Genomic DNA, 19,884 nt, shown 5'->3' on the forward strand with positions numbered 1-19,884 from the left:
GGGTGGGGTCACTCTCTCTTGGGATACGTTCAAGTGAATCAAAGTACAGTTAAACTACTCCACATTTGGCTGGGGACCCCCTGGAGCCTGTAGTGGGGAAACCCTGGACCCCCCTTTGAAAGCCACCGCTCTATGCATTTGCCATTGTACTTTGTGGGTGTTTGAAAGTGCCATACATTTAAGTGCTTGAAAAGTGAATGATTAATTTAGCACAGCAATAGTGTCAGCAGTTAGCGTACGAACATCAGGTGAATGCCTATCATTAACACAAGAGGGTGGGTGGTAACAAATGAGCATCCAGTGGACACATTGAAAGTGAAGTCATAGCTACTCAGTGCTGAGGATCATCAGGTCATCAGCAGTAATCCTCATTGGTGATAGGGTCACGGGTGAATGAGGTCATCAGCAGTAATCCTCATTGGTGATAGGGTCACGGGTGAATGAGTGTATGGGTGTGATGACTCTTTGCCACCACACACTAAACTGCAATAGTGATAGAATTATACAGATATTTCATTGTACGTGTTCTGCACACTGCAAATCAAAAAAATTGTTTGGACTTTGTAATCTGCTTTGGGGAATTCTGGTCTTATAGTGACCATAAACCCTCTACTGTACTGATAACATTAACTATTGCCAGAAATAATTAGACGGCCAATTGTAGTTGAATGCCCATTATTCTTAGTTAAGTGTTTAATTCACTATAATGACAGTCAACTCCTTCCTTAATAGCTGACAAATTTACACTTTGATCTGACAGAGGTCTCAGACCTAAACATTTACTCTCTAATACAGTGACCTATAATTATTATTATGATATGAATGAGTACACAATAAAAAAAAACTAAACAAATGTAATCTACATTGTAGATTAGTTGCATTTCAACAGTTACATCCGGCATCATTGGGCATAGTGTCCTGATAAAGCAATGACCATGGTGCCACAAGCATGTTTGTTTTTAGTATGCTTACGCTGATGAGGGAATCAGTACAGATAATGGTCAAACAGACCAGTATCTGTACCGTCTGTAGATATATGAAAATGACTGACGGCATGCTGTTGCTATAGTGCAGAGGTGGGCCACTTTGACAATGGAGAGGGCCACTATATTTCCACACTCACTATACACTCACTATACATTGTATATTGCGTTACTGTTGTAGTTGTAGCAAAAATAGCCGATCTACTGATTTATAAACATTAAAATCATTATAGACAAGGAAAGAGGGGCGAAAAGGTCAAACAAAAACTGTCAATATTTGCATACTTGTAGAAAGTTCTAAACGTGAGTCAACAGAAACTAGCACTGGTGAAGTGGGTGTACGGTATTTTCTTTTCCAACTTCCTCAAGAGATCAAGGGGCAAAGTCTTTTCATGTGAATATTTCTTTCAAGTCTTTGAGTCAATGTAACAATCAAACCCAGAAGTTTGTTTTTCATTGTATTGCTTTTTATCTGCATCAGACAGATCTGGTACTAACATTCTATGATGACATTACAGTACTTCAGGTTGAGCGGTGCTACTGCTAATTCACAGATCGCATCCACACAGTTAAATCACAATCTACTGAATAAATAAAAAAACACTGTGGAAAGTCTTTATAAATGAGAGCATTTCTAACCATCACCAAGAAAGAAAAGACAAAATTGCCACTTGGATGTTGGATCTCATGTCGGCGTATCGTGCCAGCTATCTCCACCTAACCTACGTAAGGGTCTTTTCTACCATACCATTCTGCCAGCCATTCCACTGTAGGGGAAAACCCCAAAACTGGAATTCCTTCACCAATCATTTGCAAATCTAAGCCAAATAAAATGGCAATAAGATAACACAGTGCAACCCAACTAGAAATATACAATACTTTTATTAACACATTTTTTTAAACACAAAGTATAGACTACAATAAAATAACACATACAAAACTAGGTAGCGTTGTCCATTAATGACACCGATTCATGCACAGCCAGCTGATATAACAAAATATGTACCGCTTCTCATGAAGTCCTGTGAGTGATTGAAAGAGCGATGCCATTTGCACACTTCTGTATGTACTGTAGTTCATTTAACTGTGAGTGTACAATTATAACAGGGTAGTATTTTCTTCCTTTTTTTAACTGCACATTGTATTCCACATCTGAATACCTGCTGCTGTGAGCATGTGATCTGTCACTTACAGTGAATGATCTCTTGGATAGCCCATCGCATGATCTGGTTGAAGTCAAACTGGATGTATTTCCTCCAGTAGCGTCGGTCCCTGCCATATGTTACGGCGGGATAACACGGACTGCCTGAGAGACAGAAAGAGATATTTTTTAATGTTGATGTTAATTGAAGAGAAGATGTATGTTTTATTAGTTTCGTAGATTAATGTGCCTGCCTGTTTTGTTATTGAAGAGAAGAGAAGAGAAGAGAAGAGAAGAGAAGAGAAGAGAAGAGAAGAGAAGAGAAGAGAAGAGAAGAGAATCTACAACTCCCTCTAGAGGTCTAGGAGAAGAGTTGTGTATTTCTGTTGCTGGTGTAAGCGAGAGCTTGGCAGTATATTAGAGTATAATAAAGCATGTGTGTGTTCTCACTTATTCCATGGAAGATTCTTGCGACAGCTCTTCCAGAGAACTTCTCATCACTTCGGATGGTAAGGAAACTTCTGATGTCTGATCGGATCTGACCTTCCCAGTCTGACAGCTACACACACACACACACACACACACACACACACACACACACACACACACACACACACACACACACTGTAATCCTCTTTCAAATTAATACTGTGTGTGTGTGTGTGTGTGTGTGTGTGTGTGTGTGTGTGTGTGTGTTACCTTAAATTTGTTGAGGTCATCATCGTCGTCCAGAGTGAGTGTGTGGTCTCGGTTTCGTCTCTTGTCAAAGTAGTCAGACAACAGGCTTTTCAGCCGGACACTGCGAGTATCATCCAACTCATCCACACAGGACTCTATTTTTTTGAATGACACACTGAGACAACACACACACACACACACACACACACACACACACACACACACACACACACACACACACACACTTAACTATTTAGGGAATAGTTATACTAGGGATAGCCTCGGTACCAGGCTTTCATTTCTGTTGGTGCAAAAATTGAAAGCCTGGAGGAACGCATTGGCCGCTCTAGTCTAAAAGTGGGAGTCAACCCTTCCGGGTGGGCGTCGCTCCAAATTATGTGACGTAGTGCTGCAATAGGGGGGAGAGGAGGGGCCGGGGGTGACGGACAGATCGATGAGATCCAATCAGGGCGTGCGCAAATCTCAGCCGCGACCCGCCCCTCTAGACCAGAAACCTAACACGTTAGCTCAGGCTATACTAGGGATAATGAATCCATTGGTCCCTTACAGAAAAGTGGCTGGGTAGTAGTTGACATACTACTACCCAAAAAATAACAACCCATACAAAGTATGTGCAAATACCATTGGGTCCAGGGTCAGGCTTGTCTCTTAGCCAAAAGTAGCCGATCTACAAGCTCCCATTGTTGTGAGCTTGAAGATAGATTTTTGGTGAATCCCCCCCCCCCCCCTCAGAATAGGGATGCTGGGTTCAAGTGATTAAAAGATATCTTTACACTTTGATCGTCTCTCACGTTTTCCTCATATCTTAGGAGGAAAGATGTATATATTTATGTACCGTAATACGTCATAATAGGATAAATGTAAGGTGACATTATGGAGACCCTTAGATACCCTCCATATATGGTTGTCGCTTCTCGACCCTCAGGGCGTCTTACTGGTTATGTGTGTGTGTGTGTGTGTGTGTGTGTGTACCTGCGGAACGCCTTGAAGCTGGCTGCCAGCTGGTAGAGCTGCGTACTCTCTTGTTCCAGCACTCTGTTGTGGAGGAACTGACACACTCTGTCCATCTCCTCATCACTGAGGTCACCGAAGGAACGGAAGTGGAACGACAGCTCGGAGAATTCAACCAGGATGCCGCTACGACCGCCAGCTGACAAACAAACACACACACACACACACACACACAGATAAATAAAAAGCAAGGACAAAATTCTACCAAAACTGTGCAACATAAATATAGTTGGATAAATACAGTATGTAAACACTATGTCATATTTCACTGATGTGGAAAACATATACAGGTATTAAGGGATGTCCCGGGCACGTTCTTTTGCTCCCCATCCGAATTCCAATTATTTGAAAATGACGTGATCGGATCGTGACAACCCTAACAGGTATATATACACACAGTACTAGTTACTTTCTACACAGCATGAGTAAATGGCAACAACTGTTACTTGTCAAACTATACGGAAATCAATGTTGGTACGTACTATGCTTTTTGAAGAGCATGCTCAAGCATGCACACACACACACATGCACGCAAACACACACACAAACGCCTACCAGAGCTGAATTGCAGCTGTCTTAGGCCTCTCTTCACTAGAGGAAGCTGCCATCCCATAGTATCAGCCAGTTCTACCACATCAAAGTCAACCCCGTTAAAGCTCTCCACGCGCTGGCCTGCCATACGCTTTCTAGCCAGCACCACAGCAACCGGAGGGCAGCTGTTACCATGGAGAACCAGGAGAGAACAACCACAGTCACATATTGGGAGATACAATATCGTCAAGTAGAAACCTCTTATATCCATATTTTAACTTTTCAGGTTTTTTGCACGAAGCGACACGTTTTGACTTTTGAGCTCGTTACCGGATTTAGCATTTTTTGCTAAATGTATTTACATTGCATTCATGTAATGTCCATTGTCCGGTCTAAATAACCAAATAAAGTAAAGATCTGATAATTCTGCTATTTTTGGGTCCTGATAATTAACATTTTTTGACATATGAGGGTTCCACTCGACAGAGACAATATGCTACAGCTGTGTAATTTCATACATAATTTAATAAAAATATTGATACTGTGTAACAGTTTTGGCCAATTGTAGCATACAGACAGAGATTAAATGTACCATTTGAGTTAATTAGAGCACACTACATTGGAGAATATATTTCATACATTTTAGTGACTTTCTGGAGCTGCTTCGGTCCATCGTAGCAGGTGATCTTACACAGAGACAGGGTGGGGTGGAGAAGCTCCACAAAGTGCTGTGGGTGGAGTTCCAAGTAGCACAGCAACGTCTCAAGGCCTAACACACACACACACACACACACACACACACACACACACACACACACACACACACACACACACACACACACACACACACACAAATGATATACTTTTTGTTGAGAGAGTTAGTACACACACACACACACACACACACACACACACACACCACAAATGATATACTTTTTGTTGAGAGAGTTGGTTTTGAATGTTACTATGTATGCACCCATCCATTCATCTCTGTCTTCTAAATCCTGACTGCCATGTTTTTCTATGTCAGTCGTTCTCAAACACTTTGTCACTTTTCACAATTCTTCAAAAATAGCAGACCTACAAGCTCGTAGCGTGCCACTCGGTGGCGCTATGAGCTTGTAGATCTGCTATTTTTCAATAGCTAAAGCATTACATAATGCAACACCAAAAGGGGTTCCCGCCCAAAATGGGTTAATGCATTTTATTCCTCACCCTCTTCCGTGATATCCAGAGCCTGCACAGTCTGAAGGATCTGGATAGCTCTCTCATGGGTGTGGCACACCCTCTCACTGGGCCAATCACTGCTCTGAACCGACTCCACTTCCGGGTCACTTGACTTTTCACGACCTCCTATACCATCATCAACACCCTGGTTTTCTGGTGATGGGGGACAGTGTTCTGGTTTAACCACTTGCAACTTTTCGCCGTCCTCCTCCATCTCCTCTTTGTTCTCATCTCCTCTGTGTTGGCGTGGCACCTCCTCTTCACAGGGGTGTGATGGAACCTTACAGCAAACAACAAAAAATGTATAACATTATTTTCAACCTCAATTAAAGAGGTTAGTAACTACTACAACTTTTGTGCCAAAACGCATTTCTCGTGGTAGACTAGGGCTGCTGCTGATGTGCTAATCTTTATTAAAGAATCCAGAAACTTTGTGAGTGCGTATAATTCTTTCACTGACCAGTACAACTTCCATGTAAAATGCATGGCTTACAGGTGACAAATCATTTGTTTCCAAAACTACAAATTGACAGCAGTCTCAGAATACCAAGAAATAGCAGTAGTGTTGTAGTCGAGACCACCTAAAGCGAGACCAAGACAAGACCAAGACCTAGGAGGGTCGAGACCAAGACCAAGACCAATAGCGATGCGAGCCTATGGGGCCGAGACCAAGACCAAGACCAAGACCTGGAGGGTCGAGACCGAGACCAAGACCAAGACCGCTGCTAGCCTAGGGGGCCGAGACCAAGACCAAGACCAAGACCTGGAGGGTCGAGACCGAGACCAAGACCAATAGCGATGCGAGCCTATGGGGCCGAGACCAAGACCAAGACCAAGACCTGGAGGGTCGAGACCAAGACCAAGACCAAGACCGATGCGAGCCTAGGGGGCAGAGACCAAGACCTAGGAGGGTCGAGACCGAGACTGCCGCGAGGCGAGACCGAGTCAAGACCAAGACTATTTTTCCCTCTTCCTGACGTCTCAGAGTATGATTTTCCACAAAACTTGCACTTTGCACTGTGCTTTTTCCCCCCATTATCCTTGAAAATGTAATTTTTGTGTTTCACAAAGCCAAACCTTATAACAGCTGAATTAGCCGACATCTTATTGACCAGTACATTTGTTGTTCCCCCAAATTAAACCATGTGCATTGCGCATGCACTGAATTAACCTGTGAACTGTGACCTCACCTGTCACACTGTCCGTCACTGTCAGTTTGACAGTTTCCGACCAAAACCTTTCAGATTAATGGCTATGGGCTATGGCTCACCTTCAAATTAAAACAATAGTTTATTAGTTGGTTTTGGTTGCTGCTGTTTGAGCCTTTTAGTAAATAAATCGGTAGTGAACCAACAATGTCAATGAGGCATGCATGCACGTTATACAACAAAGGATTGTTTTTATGATCGTTTTTATTATAGCCTGACAAGACATGATCACATAAGGTGGACGATGGATGGATTTTAGTTTACTTTAGGTATAGATGTAACGTCAGGTAGGTGGTGGTTCTTTACTCTTCTCATGATGAAACTAAACCGAGGCGATGCTTCATAGTTCATACATGTCGCGGTCGCGCTGCACGGCTGCAGTGCAACGCGTTGTGATAGTTGTAGATTGGCTATTTTCAGATCAGTATTCAGATCACCGCTCAACCTCGTTTATTAAAACGACTACAGGCTACAAGTTACAACTTACAACACAAAAAGAAAGCTTGCAGTCTTGCACTGTTGGTAGAATATATTGAAATGAAAATGCCAGGCTGTATGCCGGGCGCTGCATGCGTATTGCCGTCAATGCCGTGCGTAACTCTCCGCCTCCCGGCCGACACTTTTTTTATTTAAGCCCATTGCCTGAGGCTGATATAATTTCATGATAGAATGATCATAATAACATCAACATGTGCTCTTCTTTGGACCTGTATGAACGTCATGCAGCGCTGTTCTCCTTAACAGCTGTCTTTAATTCATTAATGTGAATGGGCTCCTCTCAATCTCTCAGTCCTTGCGATCGGGTTGATATAATAGAACGTTTTGCATCTCGTCTCGAGTGGTCTCGGTGGGGGAAGAGACCCGAGACAATAAGTCCGAGACCAAGACAAGACAAATGAGGCGCGAGACCGAGACGAGACCACAAGACAAAAAAGGCGAGAAGCGCGAGACCGAGACAAGACCAAGACAAATGAGAGGCGAGACCGAGACGAGACCACAAGACAAAAAAAGGCGAGAAGTGCGAGACCGAGACAAGACCAAGACAAATGAGGCGCGAGACCGAGACGAGACCACAAGACAAAAAAAGGCGAGAAGCGCGAGACCGAGACAAGACCGAGACCACGAAAATTTGGTCTCGAGACCGGTCTCGAGACGAGACCAGGTGGTCTCGACTACAACACTAAATAGCAGTGCCTCAGTAAATCGAACTATCCCATTTAATCGAATACAAAGGCCTGTGTAATACTGTACGGCATTTTATTTTTTTTAATTTTTACGCAGAGTGGCAGCATTATTTGGTGTCAGCCCGTGGAGCCAAACTTAGGACAAAGTTCTTTGAGACTGGTGAAGTGAAAGGAAGACAACACCCCAAGAAGACCAGTCCCTCACACTTGCTTCACTGAGGAACCATAGTAGGCTTTCTTCCAGAGATTTACAGGCGACGGTACCACAGACAGATCCATGCTCAGGTGCCAGTCAGTCACACACCTGAGCTGATTATTCGATTAATCAGAAAGTGTTACTTTTCTAATTAATTACCTCTGCTGCAGGAGCCAATGGTACGTCCCTTTGGTGGCCAGGGTCTGTGGACTGTACCATTTGGGGCTGGGTAGGGGTGTTCATGCTACTCCCCTGTTCAAAGAAATCCATCATCTCCAGCATGTCTGAATCCTCCCTGTCCTCTGCAAACTGACGGACAAAACAGAGACATCTGCTGTCACATGGTCAAAGGGCATCTCTGAGAATTTCAATGAACCACAAGTTCGCCATCTCTTTCACTTACTCCCACGCCCATTTACCTTGGCTTGCTCTTGTTGTTTCTGGTGTATCCGTCGACATTTGCAGGAAGGGAAGGCTAACTGGACAAGTCTCTTCACTGTGTAGAAGTCTACTGTGTTTGCATAGATGTGACGACGCAACTCATGGAGGTCCCCACCCTACACAGACACACTTTTAGACTCACTCACAGACTTGATGAACAATTTTAACATTTGAACTCGTCTTTTTTTGCTGCATCAGTAAATTAAAATTAAAAAAATCTGTGGTTTTAGGCAGAGATCAGCCCAATGCCGATACTCGGCTTCACCACAATGCATACAAATACTAGTACAAACAGACAAAAAACTACAATAAGGACTAACCTCTGGGTCCAAGAATAGATGGCAGTGGGACGGTTGTCCATCCCTCCCTGCCCTCCCAATTTCCTGAACATAACTTTCAAAGCTCTGAAACAAAAAAAACAATATTGTAAATTGAACTGAAATATATGCTACAATGAATAAAATCAAGAGACAATTACATGAATACACAAAAATCGTATTTGTAAATACTTTTTGTGGATGATGTGACTGCCCTATAATACCAAACATTTTTAAATGTGTGTGATATGTATTCAAACCTTGGGCATATTGTAGTGAACTATTCCACGAACGTCCGATTTATCCAAGCCCATGCCAAATGCCACGGTAGCCACCACCACCCTCAGCATCCCGCACATGAAGCAGTTCTGGACACGACGGCGCTCGCCGGCAGACATGCCGGCATGGTACGACTCCGCCTGCCATTTTAACTCCTTACGGATCTTCTTTCTGGCTAAACACAGAGAAGGGGGAAAGAGGGAAGGACAGGAAAAATGCAAACATCAAAGTGGGGTTTGAGCACTTTCACTCACACACACACACACACACACACACACACACACACACACACACACACACACACGTAAGAAAGTTATATGAGAAGGCCAATATGACCCTGCCGGGTCATGCCCAAAGAAAAATGGGACCCAATGCCTCCCTGCTTGGCACTCAGCAATCAGCATCAAAGGTTGGTTTGGGGTAAATCCCTGCGACATACTAGCAATGCATCATCATGTACATCAAATGGCCTCACGCTAAGGAAACATCAGATAGGCTCCTGCCCCTATGGGCCTCATGGCTCGGCAAGGCTTACTTAATGGTTTTGATAATAGAAGAAAAGAAAGGTTTTCCTATACCCATGGCCTTCTTATTTGATGCTGCAGGATTGCTGCTGGTTTTCAAGTGAATATTTTCCTTCACTAGCACCCCCTGCAGGGCGGTCCTGAGCAGTGCCGACACACGAACAGTCTCTTCTCTTCTGGTGCAGTAGATAATGATGGAGTCCAGACAACCAAAACGTTCTCCTTTCAACAGGGATATTAAAGCCTGGGAGAGAGAGTGGGAGACAGACAGAAAGAGGAGAGTGAGTAACAGAGAGTGAAAGGGCGGGTTGGTGATACAAAAAGTGTTCTTTGGCTATTTCAATGAGGACATACGTATCTATACTATCTAGAGGCCAATGCAAAAATGAGAAAGAGAGGGAAAAAATAATAAGTGACAAATAAGAGGAATGAAATACTATAATGTAAGGGGTAGATTTTAGCCTGTGAAATATATTGCCAACAGAATGAACGAATTACAAGAAATAATGTTGTGTAATATGCGTCTGGTGTCTCAGAGTCCATACTCGTTTGCTGTCGGGAGGAAACCACCCAACTCCATTTTTAAGGTCTTAGATATTTTTCCTTAAATCAATGCCATCGAGCACCTGAATTTCCTGAAAGTTTTTGGAATTTCGTTCCTGCATCAGAGTTATGCTCCTTGCAAAGCACAAGGACATGGGTTTGAATCCTACAACCACATTCTCACATCTCTCTTGTATCCCCCCTTCCAGCTATTTCCGCTAAGTATATTACTATTTTTATTCTGAAGCAAATTATTTGTGTGAATCGTAAACCTAAATGTGTAGACAATTTAGGCATTTAGCAGACGCTAATACAGAGCGACTTACTGATGTACATTCAGCAAGAACAAAAAGCATGCTATCTAAGTAGACACACACACACACACACACACACACACACACACACACACACACACACACACACACACACACTACCTTGTCCTTCTGACTGTCCGTAGACACGGACAGCACCAGGTTAGGAGGCACCGCGGCAGACCTTACAGAGATGCCATCCTCATCGTTGATGTCCAGGTGGCGAGCTATGTCCAGGGCAGTGGACAACGTGGCTGTGGCAGTGAGACCCAGGAGGCAACGCACCCCCAAACGCTCTCGTAGTACCTACAAAACGTAATGTATTTACACTGTATTTTAAAGAAGAAAAAGTGTGCCCTAAATCTGTAGCATTAATGGGTTCCCTGAAGCAGTGGTTAAGTGGGGTTCTTGAGGGGGTTCCAAGTGCGCACCAGCTAAGTGATATATAGGCACCAAATGGACCCTTATGGGGGGCTGTAACTCTGAGAGTTTGGGAGTACACTCTCAGAGTTATACTGTAGGGGTCCGTGATGTAATCTAATGCAATGAAATTATAACATTTGAGAATCACTGCCCTGAAGAGACAGGTCATGAGAACAACACACACACCTTACAGAGCCTCAGGTAGGTAGGTCTGAAGTTGTGGGACCACTCGGACACACAATGCGCTTCGTCAATACAGGCGAAGGACACAGGTGGGAGCTGCTGAACTGAGGGTAGGCAGCCTGAACCGGATCCACCGCCCCCCACCAGAGCCTCCGGGGACAGGAGCAGCACACACACCTCTCCTGCCTTCACCTGGAGGGACACGTTGGTGTTTTAAAAGGTGGATTTTTATTTATATTTAATAACTTTGTTTATTGGGTTTTTTCACAGAAGCATTATTTAAATACTGAGTTTAAAAAAATAATAAATGGTGGCATTAACAGCTTCTCTTAAATAAACCCCACAAGTATGACATAAGAGTAAACACATTGAATTTTCACCCCAAAGAAAAAGGACAACAGAAAACAAGACAAACAAACCTTAAATACAGAAAAATAAAAGGCAGACAAAACAACAGTACACAACATCCTATAAACAATCATAGGTACATGATACATCCATAATCCGCATTACATCACAGACTTTTTAAGGCAATTGGGATTTTATTGGACAAAACATTACATTTACACACACACACACACCTTACCTTTTCAATAGCTGCTTCTCTCTGTTTCATGGACATGCCGGAGTGGATGCATGCTGCCTTCAAATTAGCTGGAAGACCAGAGACCTGTGAGGGTACACACACACACACACACACACACACACACACACACACACACACACACACACACACACACACACACACACACACACACACACACACGAAATGTGGGCCAAAATGTTCAACCTGAAACCAGTTGATTGAGATTTGGCATGTGAAATTCTGGACAAAATTTGTGTATATCCAATTAGATTTTACTAAAGTTTCATTCGGTTGATGTTAGGGAATATGGAATAAATCTAAGCCAACATTTTCACGTGCGCAGACTGCGCACACGTGTGTGTGTGTGTGTGTGTGTGTGTGTGTGTACCTGGTCATCCATCAGTGAAACCAGAGGGGAGATAACGAGCGCGATGCTTTTAGATCTCTGAGCATACAGATAGGCTGGGAGCTGGTAACACAATGATTTACCCATCCCTGTTGACAACACTACCAGGGTAGAGAGACCTACACGACAACAGAGGGGAGAGAAGGCAAAGGAGAGAGAGGAGTAAATGGAGAGAAGTGTGTTATGTAACCACTAGTCTCTCGAGACAGACTCTTGACTGACTTGCGTTCATAGTGTGGAATCCTCCACGTCTTCCGACAAATCCGACAGTCATTACATTAGTCCGACAACACCGTCGCTCCCGACATGTGTTGCCGGTTACAAATCTCCCGTGGCTCCCGACATGCGTTGCGGGTTACAAATCACCCGTGGCTCCCGATATGCGCTGCGGGTTACAAATCACCCGTGGCATCCGTGTGCAGTTAGGTTAGTGTTTGGGTCGACGAATGACTGTCGGACTCTTGGTATGTTGGAACACATGTCTGCACCCTTTTGTTCCGCCATGGAAAAGGTTGAGAGTGGGAACGAAAACATTGGGGCGACGGAAATTCAATTTAACGTTCCGCTCATAGGCAAATTCAAAGGAAAAGGGGACGCTGTTTTTCCTTTAAGTTTTTGCCATTGGGTTCTCAAAACTACCAACTGTTACAGGTGAATTCTACCTAAACAGGAGATTTATTTCTGTGTGTGTCTGTGCATGTGTGCATGCATGCGTGTGTGTGTGTGTACAGTACATGCTGTACCTGACAGTATTCTCATAATGGCCTCCTCTTGTCCTGGTCGGAATGATTCGAAGCCCAAATCATTCAGAGCCTGGTACACATCAGCAGGTGTTTCTACACGCACGCACACACACACACACACACACACACACACACACACACACACACACACACACACACACACACACACACACACACACACACACACACAGGTCCATCCATCCATGATATTGCACATACATTTTGTGAAATCTAAAATCAATAAAAAAGTATTACGTTTGTGTATATGTGGGTGTTTGAGTGTATATGTACAGTATGTGCTGCTAATGTGTACCCAAAAGTGTATATACTGCACAGGCTCTGTATAGGAGGTGTGTGTGTGTACCCTGGACTTTTCCATCATCTCCTACACCATACAATGGCTCCATGGGTGGTGGAACGGCGGGGCGTTCGTAGTCGGGGCGATTCACATTCAACAGAACCTCGTCCTGTTTACTGTCCACCTTCTGGTCCACCTGATCCGTCTCCTCAACATCTGCAGCAGGGAGAGTAACTGCAACACATGATCCATGTCAAATTTACAGAATGTGTATGTATATGTAAAGACAAACAAAGACACGCCCAAAAGGAAGACCAGAAAAGGTGGAGCATTTAATTTCAAATCAGGTGACAATCAGGTGGTAAGGATTAGAGCAAGCCCTACCATACACCTGACAGCATACAGTATGCAATGTATATTTTGTTGTTTTTTCGCCCACGTCTTTCAGAAGCTAGACTGGGCAATGGCCCAATGGACGCTACGCTTCTGCTGGGGAGTAGAACAGTTCTAAGGTAAAGGCTCAAAATCACAGTAAAATCCTCAGTGTTCAAACAAACCTATACCTCTGCAAAGTGCAAATGGTACATTTTGTACACTTTCACACAGTTATATTAACGCAGGGTTTTATTGTTGCATGTTGAACAGACTTGTACTGCACCTAGAGGTTCAGATCGCAGTGTTCCCGTTGCTCTGGCGACCTCCTCCAAGGTGGGCAGTTCAAAAGGCTCCTCTTCCACAGTGTCCGATACGTGAGCCAGAGACGGGGGAGGGACTACGGAACAGAGGAAAAGCAGCTCGAGATGAATACCGTCGATGTCGGGTGGAAACCATGCAAAACTGTTTCTTTTCAGGAAATAGAAAAGTTATTATTTAGTCACAAGCAAGTATTTATTGGTCAAATATGTATGAAACCCCCACATAGACTTTACTACTACTAAGTTGTAAGATAGTTGATAGTGGTTGAGAATTCATTTTCAAAAGATTTTTTTTTTTTTTTTGCTTTAATCAAAACAGTGTGCCGTGTTGACTCTCTCTTACCGGGCCCCTTACAGTCCATGGCCCAGTGTCCAGTGCCGTTACACTTGTAACAGACGTCACCCTGTCGATTCATCCCCCCTCTGAAACCTCCTCTGCCACCTCCTCTGAAACCTCCTCTGCCAAAGCCACCACCACCCCCAAAACGCTCTCCTTTCTTCGCAAACTTCTCCATGACCATCTGAAACACACATACACAGAAACTCATATCACTTGTACCACACAGTACACTACACTAGTGAGTAATTTCTACTCACGGATATAAATATATTCTTAGAAGAGAATTCAACAAACAGGTACACAAACAGTTGTATTTTCCTATTTAGTACATCATTACACATTCAATCCAAACTTCATAATTTACAAATTTCGAATTCTACATTTGTCAAGTCATTCACACACAACAGTACATGTTTACCTGTTTGCGTAGGCCCATCCCTCTCATTGCGTACCCTTTGACATGAGATTTCTTCTTCAAGTTAATCTTCACAAAGTTGGCGTCTGAATTCTTGACGCCGCTGTCCAAATAAAGCAACAATAACATACATAAGAGCACAAACTTCAAGCTGGATAGCTTAGCACCCCTATTTCAAGCATGTTATAACAGGTGAACATTTGTCAACAAGCTCACACTGCAACTGTGCTGTGAGCTTGTAGATCAACTATTTTTGACAAAGAGATTTGGATGCCTAACCAACTACCTCACCTGGGTCTAACAACAGGCATGCGTCGTGATTTGTTTGCTTTGGCATCCTCTTCATCCACCTCTCCAAACAAGTTCTCCTGAGGGTCCTTAACATGGGATAAATGCATTTACATTAATTAATTATGCTGTCATGTTTTACAGGAACACTGGGGTGAAATGTGGACAGAATGACATGCACTTATCTTTTGCTAAGAGCTGGAGTCAAGAAAGAAAGAAAGGTTTACTTTAACAAGGGGCTTGATGATGTCTTTCTTCTCTTCTTCTTCTTCATCTTCTTCCTCTCCCTTCTTTCTTCTCTTCTTTTTCTTCCCTCCCTCTCCGGCGGGTGTCGTGTTTCCTTCAGAACCAGCCTCCTTCTTTCTGCTGGTCCGTTGCCTCTTCTTCACCCCACCCTCCTCTGCCATGTCTCCTTCGGTCGCCTTTCCCTCTCTCTCTCTCTTCGTCCCTCTCTTCTTCTTGACTTCTTTCGTTTGCGGCAGGGCCTCATCACCCTCATCTCCCTGTCCTCCTTCAACGCCCTCCCCTCCTTCCATCGCTTTCTTCCTTCCTCCTCGTCTCCGGCTTTGGGGGGCAGGTTTAGGCGTAGCACCATGGACCGCTCCATCCTCATCGCCACCCTCTCTTCTTTCACTCTCTTCCTGTCCTTTAATTTTTATTTTCCCTCCTCCGTCACCTTCTGTTCCTTCTCCTCGTCCAGATGCAGTCTCTCCCATTCCAGTCGCTGTGTGCCCTCCTCCTCTCACTTCTGCTTCTTTTTCTTCCTCCATCTCTCTCTCTACCTCTCTCGCTTCCTGTATTTTTCTCTCCAGCTCTAACTCTCTTCTTTCTTGTCTTATTCTCTCCAGCTCTTCTTCTCGGTTGCCTACCACAGGCTTCTCCCCTCCCTCCACCTCTCCGAACACCTGACATCTCTCCAGCCAACCTTGGTCCAACATATTCAGCCTGCTGACCAGGGCCGGCCGGCTGCCCCCGCGCAGGCCCTCTCTACCTCCACTGAAAGCACCCAAGGATTGTACGTTTCCTTGCCAAGTCCCAGTATTCTGGTCATCAACTTGGGAAGTAGCAAGACTTTCCCCATGTCCTTTCAAGCCGCTTAAGACTCCTGTGCGTCCTGAGGGAGATTCTGTAGCATTCTGCTTACTAGTGGAAATACTCATACTCTCGCTATTACTACAATGGTCTCCGTTAGTAGCACTAACAGGTTCATCACAAGACATGAGAGCAGGATCAAAGAGTTCAAATGGCGCTTCAGGCTCCGTTGGACATAGCGTCTTCATAGCCAAAGACGCTGGGCAGATATTGGCTCGTCTATGGAGAGAGGAGCATGTGAATTCAAACAAACCCTGTCAATTATCAGTTTGTTGAGGTACACGATGGCTACAGTAGATTGTGTTGACAGTTTATAGGGAAAGCACTGTTAGCATGGTTGGTCTGTTTCACAGTCTGTGATATAAAAGCCAGTCTTATTATAGTACATAGGCCTGCACAGTAAATTCATCACTGCTAATTTATCTACTATTTACTCTTCTCTTAACTGTACATATAATTCATACATCTTCAATACAAAATAAAGACAATTATGGAATGCATAAGCTATTCGATTAATTCCTCTTTTTTTAATGACCTTGGAGTGAAGGGGCTTGACTTGGCTGGAGTGAAGGGGCTTGACTTGAATGGAGTGAAGGGGCTTGACTTGAATGGAGTGAAGGGGCTTGACTTGGCTGGAGTGGCCAGGGTGCGAGGAGAGGAGGCTGTTGTTGCAGCAGGGCTGCCCATTGGTCCTCCTGTCTGTCTGTCTTTCCAGGACTTGAGGGGAGTACGGCCAGTAGTCAAAGACTTCTTCAATGAGACAGGCCTCTCCTAGACAAACAAAAAGAATAACCAAGTTAAAAATCACTTTAGTTTGTTTGTTTTAGCATTTATATAACCAGTCAACATTTGAGATTGAAACTGGCCAAAACAGACATGCAGCATAATACAAATTATAAAAGGAAAATAGATCACATTTCAGAATAGAATTCTACAGTTGAAAACATTATTAAGGAATCTGACACGAATTATTTAATTTTGGATTAAAAAGCATTTTGCCAAATTAATGCATTTAGTTTCAAGTCATTCTACATTTCATGTCAATGGTGAAAAATACGCATATTACATTTTCATAATTTTTACATACAGGGCCAGGCATTTGGGACAGAATAAGCACACTCCTGAGAGCGCACTATGGGAGCAGACCAATAATTGCTTTATTAAATGGTATGAAGTGGTTTTAAGTGTAATGTATAATGTCTTTGCATCCATTATAAATTAGTTAGTCAATGCATTCAGAATAGATGCAATAATATTCTCAAAGCCATCCATCCATCTCTGTGATCATCCATTTTGCTTTCTTTGTCAAAAGTCTAAAAACTATTAAGCACATCTTCATTTCTCTCTCCCCTTCTGACCGTTTCTTTACCTTTACCTTCCTACCTTATGAGTGAGAGAAGCCAGATTGCTTTTAAGCTTGGATCCGTAGTACTGGGCAGAGGCCTCCAGACTGTCTCTGTCCTGCGTGGTTAGACTAGGAGAGGGCACGGGACGATTGCTGCGATTCAGATGAGAACCCCAACACCCCGACTCCTGAATGGACGGACACTTAGAGATAGACATCAAGAACAATTATTTATACGGCATTAGAGCCACGGACCACTATTCGATGAGATATAGCCTCTCAGACCCAAAAACTAAAGAATATTTTGTCATCGTTGGTGGATACGACTTTGTCCACAATTCCATGCTGTATTGATGTGGAGGGATAACAGACGAGACAAACGTTGATCAAAATAATAATTATTCTACTTTCTCCAATTGTGTAGACTTGTAAATTAAGTGATGCAGATGTTTAACAGTTATTTAACTCTTGACTTCACACTCTCAAGAGATCTATAAGGGTCCAATTGGTTACCAACTCTCCATCATTTAGTTGGGGACCACCTGGAACCCCCTCAAGGACCACTGGTTGAAAACCACTGATTGGATGGAGATAGGAATGGTGGACGTGAAGGTAAGAGGGTGAGAGAGACAGTGATACAGTATAGTATAGGCATAGACAATGCAAGGCGGAGAAACCTCAGCTCGGAGCCGAATAAACAAAGAAACGAAGAAACAGAAACATACATTAGTATTTAACTCAGGGATTGCAGTGCACATGTAATTTGTAACACTGAGCATTTTCTGCTGTATAGCATCATTGGAATCAAATTCAGAGTTCAGACTGAGAACACGAATACATTTTTAAGCTAAGTTGTAATGCGTATTTCAGTCCCATGTCACTTAGCACCAGTAGTTTGAATTGCACGCACACGCATACAGTAAAGGTACGGTGGTACCTTTGGATCTGTGTTGGTCTCAGCTGTAGACCTGGGATACTCAGTGTGTCCATTGCTTCCATTATTAATGCTGCTGTTCTCCTTGGCTTGTTTCAGATTACGATATTCTTTATACAAATCTGAAATAAATACACAATAACAATCATCATCGCCACCATGCAACAGCATCACTCCAGATGGCTCAGTATTCGTTTGATTTGGTTTTACTTCAAACGATGCATCTGTGTAGCTATAATCACCTTAATATCTGATTAAACTAAGATTAAGCATTGAATAATATATTGCAATATTAGCTATACTCACTCTTAGTTTCTTCTGGAGATTGGTCAATGTCCTCCTGTGACACAGAACGAGAACATCACTACATGATTCTCTGTGTGTGTAGACTTCTTGTAAATTAACTTAAGTAATGCAGATGTTTAACAATAATTTAACTCTTGAGAGTGTAAAATACTACTGCAGTATAGATGCTGCTGTTTTAGATTTAAATACTAAACTACATTGAGTAAAAGTAAAACCACTAGGATATGGATACAGACGTTATCCAATATTATCTTCATACATAGATAGATAGATAGATAGATAGATAGATAGATAGATAGATAGATAGATAGATAGATAGATAGATAGATAATACATACATCTCTGTGGTGACGTGTGGGCTTTTGTTTATTAGATTACCTTATTGGGTTTCCTTTCATGTTGTCTGACAAACGATTGCTCCCAGTCTTTTAGAAGAATCTTCACCTCATTGTAGCGATCCATGTCGACTACACACTGCTCTCCTCAGGTGTCAGTTCATTCACCAATCACCAGTTGTTCTTCTTGCAGTGTACTGAAACTGTAGTTTAAGATTACTATGCACATGACATGCTCGCTGTGTGCACTTCACTGTTTACAGATCCTTTAGTTGTGCTGCAACACTTCCGTATTGTTTTTCGCGCGCCGGATGACTGACAGCCCAAGTTGCCAGGTTTGACTTTATCCCCCTAACTAAATCATGACGAAATTCCAGTTTCTAGTTTATAAAGCGTGTATAATATGGTACAAAATGGTATCCGGGCAGCATGAGAGAGTGTTTACTGGGGTCGCTGTGCTAAATACATTCCATAATGGTATCTGAACAACTAATATACAATAAAATATATAACCAGCATCATAACTCATTCAAGCGAAACATTGTGCTGCTGGCCATGGCATGCAGTTACCACACTTCTTCTTCACTTATCTCGTACCCGACACCCGACACCTTAGCAATTCGTTCAGTGCTGCCACCCACAGGCAAATGTTACACCCACTTCTTTGGAGGTTTAAGGGTGGCTACTGCCACCTTCTGGAGTTAGGTTAACTGTCCAGTTAGATCAGTGGTTTTCAACCATTTTCATATCAAGGCCCAATTTATTCTGCATTTGAGCCACAGATCACCATGATGAGATTTAGCCTTGTTTAGACCCAAAACTAAAGAATTATGCATGTCCATGCTGTATTGATGTTGGTAGTTGGTAGAGTTGGGAGAGATAACAGGCAAACATTGATCA

At 43.2% G+C, this 19,884-nt stretch overlaps 1 protein-coding gene across 2 annotated transcripts; it reads right to left on the bottom strand.

Annotated features, from left to right (window-relative positions):
* Positions 1-1,859: 1,859 nt before the first annotated feature.
* recql4 (RecQ helicase-like 4) lies at positions 1,860-19,264 on the bottom strand. 2 transcript variants are annotated; one of them, XM_080787341.1, is made up of 28 exons: positions 19,028-19,264; positions 18,650-18,683; positions 18,347-18,465; positions 17,448-17,597; positions 16,600-16,835; positions 15,200-16,283; positions 14,976-15,061; positions 14,688-14,787; positions 14,273-14,450; positions 13,893-14,006; positions 13,301-13,468; positions 12,937-13,029; positions 12,176-12,312; positions 11,788-11,871; positions 11,205-11,393; positions 10,719-10,901; positions 9,796-9,985; positions 9,199-9,392; positions 8,942-9,025; positions 8,600-8,737; positions 8,340-8,489; positions 5,581-5,872; positions 5,005-5,134; positions 4,390-4,550; positions 3,796-3,973; positions 2,824-2,977; positions 2,575-2,683; positions 1,860-2,289 (listed from the first exon to the last, which is right to left on the bottom strand). In XM_080787341.1, exons 1-28 carry the CDS (start codon positions 19,109-19,111, stop codon positions 2,168-2,170), a joined length of 4,941 nt encoding a protein of 1,646 aa, XP_080643467.1. In that variant the 5' UTR covers positions 19,112-19,264; the 3' UTR covers positions 1,860-2,167. The 2 variants fall into 2 exon arrangements, with proteins under 2 accessions (XP_080643467.1, XP_080643466.1); XM_080787340.1 differs by having other exon boundaries at positions 17,448-17,612.
* Between the last annotated feature and the right edge of the window lie 620 nt (positions 19,265-19,884).

The sequence above is a fragment of the Protomyctophum bolini genome (assembly GCF_963924005.1).
Source record: "Protomyctophum bolini genome assembly, chromosome: 17".
NCBI classification, from domain to species: Eukaryota; Metazoa; Chordata; class Actinopteri; order Myctophiformes; family Myctophidae; genus Protomyctophum; species Protomyctophum bolini.